Source organism: Mustela erminea, chromosome 12 (assembly GCF_009829155.1).
Source record: "Mustela erminea isolate mMusErm1 chromosome 12, mMusErm1.Pri, whole genome shotgun sequence".
NCBI lineage: Eukaryota > Metazoa > Chordata > Mammalia > Carnivora > Mustelidae > Mustela > Mustela erminea.
The window spans coordinates 83,735,863-83,741,862 of NC_045625.1; the positions used below are offsets into that span (position 1 = coordinate 83,735,863).

Below are 6,000 nucleotides of genomic sequence, written 5' to 3' on the forward strand. Positions count from 1 at the left end.
CTCTCTCTTTCTCTGCCTGCCTCTCCGTCTACTTGTGATTTCTGTCAAATAAATAAATAAAATCTTTAAAAAATAAATAAATAAAATAAAAGCACAGTTCAATATTAAAATTTAAAAATGGAATTTTAAATGCATATATTTCCACAGAAAACTGCAGATTTTGAGATGGAAACCATATATGTATTTATTTATTTTTTAAATATTCAGTTTTAAATGCTTTGTAAACAATAAACACCCAACAACATAAACTTATGAAAACTGGAACATTTTAAAGAAAAGTTACAAGTGAACAATACAGTCAGTATAAAAGTACATAGAAAAGCCTTAAAGAACTTTCTTTCATATGTTTAGCTTTTTACTTCTGGAGTTATTTCATATAAAAACTTAATTTAATTCTGTTGTTATGAATTCTGAAGTTTTATAAAATTTTCTAAAAACGATCTAATTTCAGTACCTCAAATCTGTACAAAATAAAGCTGAACTGAAATTAATTTTCCCAAAACTATCTGCATCAATGTATTCACATTACAATACCTTGTATTTTCATTTTTAAGTATGGAATATCAAAATTTACCATAAGCTATCCTATAAATTCTTATAGCATCACATTCACTGAACTTTACTTACCTTCCCCAAATTCGTTTAAAATAACTGCTACTCTTTTACTATGTTGCTCTGTCAAAATATAGTTCAGAAGTGTCGTCTTCCCAGCACCTGTAAAACATACTTGTCTTAGGGGTGCCTGGGTGGCTCAGTCGTTGGGCGTCTGCCTTCAGCTCAGGTCATGATCCCAGGGTCCTGGGATCGAGCCCCGAATCGGGCTCCCTGCTCGGTGGGAGGCCTGCTTCTCCCTCTCCCACTCCCCCTGCTTCTGTTCTCTCTCTTGCTGTGTCTCTCTCTGTCAAAAAAAAAAATAAAATCTTAAAAAAAAAAACTTGTTTTAAAAAACATTCAAAGGCTAATTTTAAAGGCATAGACACAAAAATAGAGTCCCAATGTTTTTAAAATTTGTGTGCTATTTTTAAAATATTATTTAACTATGGCATAGAAGATTCTAAAGGAAAATATTAGAGTATCCTTTGCAAACTATTAAAAAAGCTTTATGTAGACATAAAACTTTGTAAATATTTATAAATATGCCTTCAACTTGGATCAGTTTTCTTCAACCTCATACAACGAAAATATGCCTTCTATACAATTTATAATATAATTAATATAAAGACATCTAAATTTTCTATTAAGTAAGGAATTATTGAAATAATGGCTTCCAGGGAATAAAGTACTCATGTACTTAATTTACTGTATTTAAATGTAAAGTAAATTAAATTTACTTTAAATTTAAGTTTAAAATTTAAACTTTAAATTACTAATGTACTTTATTTAAAATATTTATACACCTTCACATGATGACAATGTTTCTTAGCCAAGAATGTATGCTTTACTTCCCAAAAATTTACATATAAAGCCTATCTTTTATTTCAATATCCATCATTAACCACACAAATTCAAACGGACTATAGGGCTACTTTTACTACTTAAAGTAACCTGTAAGAAAATATGTGTAGGGGCGCCTGGGTGGCTCAGTGGGTTAAACCTCTGCCTTCGGCTCAGGTCATGATCTCAGGGTCCTGGGATCGAGCCCCGCATCGGGCTCTCTGCTCGGCGGGGAGCCTGCTTCCTCCTTTCTCTCTGCCTGCCTCTCTGCCTACTTGTGATCTCTCTATCTCTGTCAAATAAATAAATAAAATCTTTAAAAAAAAAAGAAAATATGTGTATATATACAGCTGACCCTCAAACAACTAACTGTGTGGGTTGTAGGTCCACTTAACATGGCTTTTTTTCTGTAAATATTGTACATTACTATATTTTTCCCCCTTATGATTTTCTTCATAACATTTCCTTTTCTCTAGCTTACTTTATTGTTAAGAGTACAGTATTTAATATATATAACATACAAAATATGTGCTAATCAACTGTTTATATCACCAGTAAAGATTCTGGTCAACAGTAGACTATTACCTGGGTTTTGGGGCAGTCCAAAATTACCATGAAGGAAGTCAGCACCCCTAGCCCCCACACTGTTCAAGGGTCAACTGTATCTGACTACCTTTCTATAAAACACACAAAAAATGGGAGAAATGATGTAAAAAATGTTAACAATATACAGAATATTCAGTACTTAGAAAAATTCATAAAGCTACACTAACTTTATCCAGTAGGTGGCATGTTAAACCTAGTATGTTCAGCTCAAGAAAAAGAAAAACATTTACTTTGTGAACAACTATACACACCAAAGTTCAAAGAAAAAAAAAAAACTGTACAGTAGTGTAGTTCGGTTGTATGAGTATATCATTCATTTACTTTTCTGTTGGTGGATATTTGGATTATCTCCAGTGTTTTATTTTCCCAAACAGTGCTGCTAAGAACTATTACATGTAAGCCTGTACACAACTTCTGAAGTACATTTAGGAGACTTTTAGCCTCTAACTAGAAGGGATTTAATGATCATTAGGGTATTAATATCTTCACATTTTTAAGTCTTATTCCTTTAAAAGCTGTTGAAGGGATTAAAAGTTTATGTTTAGAGAGCTTTAAAAACCTCAACATCACGTACGTGTGAGGTACAGAATGAAAGGGACAGAGCTTAAGGAGACAGGGCAATGAGGAAATTCTTAGAACCAGTCCAAGTATGAGACAGAGACCCTGAACATGAGGGCAGCACTAGGCAGTGGCAGTGAAAATGGGAAAACAGAGGTGGATATAGGAAACCTTCTAATAAAATTACTAGGACTTAATAATTAACCACATTATGAAGCAGAAGACTTGAGGCAGTTTATTCATTCAAAAGTTTACTATGGGGCAGATCTCATGCTGGGCCTTGGTGGCAAGTGCACAGAACAGAGACAACCTGCCTCTACTTTTACAATGCTTAGAAAGGCTAAGAAAGTGGGAAATGGAAGGTAGTTCAGACGGATAGAGAGGAAATGATGCCACGGAATTATAGAGTGGACAGGAGATAGACAAGATGTTAGGCAGCACCTAGAAGGGAGGTCTAGGCAGAGGAGTAACAAAAAAGAAAAAGATTCCAGGGGTTAAAATACTTGGCATTGTTTAAAAGTAAAAGCTCCAATGTGCCTGGACCACAGTTTGGTCAGCTAGAAAGACCGTCAAGAGCCAGATCATATAGGACCAGTCGATTCATGTTTAGGAATTTGAACAGCAACCCAAATGGAAATCACTGAAGGGTGCGACACAGTTGACATTTACGAAGACCATTAAGGCTAAAATACAGAGAATATATTAAAGGGAAACATGACACAAGGCTAGTTAGAAAAATTTTAGAATATTCCAGGTTGTTGGAATCAGGGAAGCAGGAGAACTGGACTATAAAATAACATGAAGTTTTGGACCTGCTACGTTTGAGATGTCTGTGAGACATCAAAGTAGAAACTATCTGAGTGTGAAGTGAAAAGGATGAACAGAGGTGGGAGAAAATTTAAAAAAAAAAAAAACAAAAAACAAAACAAAAGCCAGAGAAGTACGTGGAAATTTCATAAGAAAAATGTGATGGAAGCTGATACAACAATATTTCAAAAAAGAGAAAATAGCCAAGAATAAGTAGTGAAACTAGATCCCCTATAATCAGCAACAAGGTTGTCGGCAAAAGTCCTCTTCCTGAGCTTTAGACCGTTACCTCCAATGCTCTAGTGACCGAGGAATGAGAAAAATGGTCAAGGCCAGAGGGGCGAGGCTGAGCCACTCTGTCTCAGACAAGGAATCTGCTCAACTGCTTAGTGGAGCAGCCTCTGCGTAACAGTGGGGACACATCAAAAATAAATCCCCTTATAAAATTAGTCCAGAAGAAAAAGGAGAAGCAGCAGCTAAAAAAAGACAACACCAGAGATTTAACTCCTATTTTTGTGTAAAAGACCCTCAGGTGCACCAAGTTTGTGGCTGTCTCCGGCACCATCTAGGAATGGTATTACCGACCCCAAATCATCTCACTTCATTTACATTTCTTAACTTCCCGCCCGCTTGCAATGCGGTCCTGCACTGATTGTAGCCCTTCCCGTGGACTGTAAGGCTGTAGACTACTGCTCCTCAGAGTCGTCCGAGCTCCTCCCGCGCAAGCCCCCGAACTGGCCTTCAGGAAACTGCACGGTTACACACCTACGAGTTCAAGTGCTCGTGTGCACTCCTGAACGTCGTCGGCGTGAGAAAGAGCATCTGGGAGGGGAGAGATTTGATCCTTACTTTCTCCTAGAGCGCTCTGCAAACAAACCTCAAAAACAAAAAACAAACAAACAAACACGTTTGCTAGGAATCCTCTCCCCGAACAGCTGGAAGAGGCTGGCCCGTGGGGCAGGGGAAGCTACCAAAGAACCGCCCCCCTGGGGGGTCGGGCACAGACAGGGCTCCCTGTAAAGGTGACAGACATAAGGCTGGGCGTTTCCTGCCCCGACGAGCAGGTAAGAAAACAAACCCAAACGGGTGACCGATATTACTTCCACTCTCCCGTCAGGTTCGCGAGCTTCAGGAACGGAGAACGACGGGCGAGAGGCCACGTGGGTAATGAGGGGGCGGGCCCAAGCCTCTAGGGGCAAAGCCGAAACTCGTTTTCAAAATGCGAGGTTAACTGGTTCCCTTGATAAATGGGCAGGTCACGCAAAGGGGTTCTGGGCGTCCTCGAGCCACGAGATGAGGAGCAACCCCAACGGGGAGGGAGGGACCCAGCCCCTACCTCAGAGAAGGGCCGGATGCCTGAGGTAAAGAGGCGCCGGCAGCCCCCCAAAATCCCAGGATACCAGCGTTCACGGTATTTTCTGACCGGGATGGTTAGTTACCTAAATACCCGGTGATAATTGTGACTGGGATCTTAGCGTCGGGACCAGCCTTCTCCTCCTCCTCTCTCAGCTTCGTCTCAATGGGGACCAATTCGGGACAGTCCTCTTCCGCCAGTTCCTCTTCCTCGCCCACAACACCCACAGCCGGGAACATCCCGGCCAAGTGCACACACTACGCCTCCACCTCCCCTCAGCGGACACAACCAAAACGCCGAGGCGCAGCTGCGCACGCCGCAAGCGCCACGCCGGGCGCGTTCTTGACGTCAGCACGCCGCGACGCGCGGCACCTCCCGGTCCCGCCCGGATTACCTGGGCTCAGGCGGAGAACCGCCTCGCCTCGCCTCTTAGCCACGCCCCCAGAGAAGTTGACCACACCCCCGGGGCGTGTTCTCTAAACCTGAGCGGAGCTGGGCGGAGTTGTTACGGTGCCAGCCTCCGTGCTGTCCCTGTGTGCACCGACTGAGACCCGGGTGGTGGGATCCTGGAACGGGTAGCCTGACCTCAACAGTCCCGGTAGAGAACAGACTCCATCAATCTGACATTTTTTTTAGTATCATTAAAAAACTTTTTTTAATTCATAGGGGGAAGAATGGGAAGCTGTAACACTACTATGTTAATTGTATTTTTTATCCCTGAAGGAATAACCAGCGAAACTTTTTTCTTTCTTATAACTGTATATTTTACATGTATATCCAAATTTTTACAATGTATATGAATTACTCTTATTCATTTTTCTTTCTCATTTATTCGGACTCAGGTAACCTGTGTTCATTTATCATATTCTTTGGTTCATGACACTTTCATCGTTAATCATGGAAAGCCCTCCTTTATATTTATGTTTATAATAAACTCCTTTGACCTCATCCCTAGCCCACAGACATTACCAATAAGCTATACCTATCTGTGTGGAGCCAGTACCCTGTTCCAACCTTCTGCCTCTGCCTCTCCCCTAACATAGTAACCATTATCCTGAATTGATTTCAGGTGACTGCTCATTTGCTTTTTTTTTTTTAATTTTATTTATTTATTTGACAGACAGAGATCACAAGTAGGCAGAGAGGCAGGCAGAGACAGAGAGAGAGAGAGAGAGAGAGAGGAGGAAGCAGGCTCCCCACGGAGCAGAGAGCCCAGTGTGGGGCTGGATCCCATGACTCTG

The 6,000-nt window shown here is 41.0% G+C and overlaps 1 protein-coding gene across 3 annotated transcripts in view; it reads right to left on the reverse strand.

The window, feature by feature from the left end:
• LOC116570332 (COBW domain-containing protein 1) overlaps positions 1–5,110 on the reverse strand; it is a 56,046-nt gene extending 50,936 nt beyond the window's left edge. For 2 of the 3 annotated variants that reach the window (XM_032307276.1, XM_032307277.1), the window contains exons 1-2: positions 4,845–5,107; positions 628–714 (exon numbers count right to left, since the gene is read on the reverse strand). In XM_032307276.1, the coding sequence (XP_032163167.1) occupies positions 628–714; positions 4,845–4,998 (241 nt within the window). In that variant the 5' untranslated portion in view covers positions 4,999–5,107. Of the gene's footprint in view, positions 1–627; positions 715–4,170; positions 4,283–4,505; positions 4,595–4,844 lie in introns of all 3 variants that reach the window. The other variant, XM_032307275.1, reaches the window with a different exon arrangement.
• Positions 5,111–6,000: the final 890 nt, after the last annotated feature.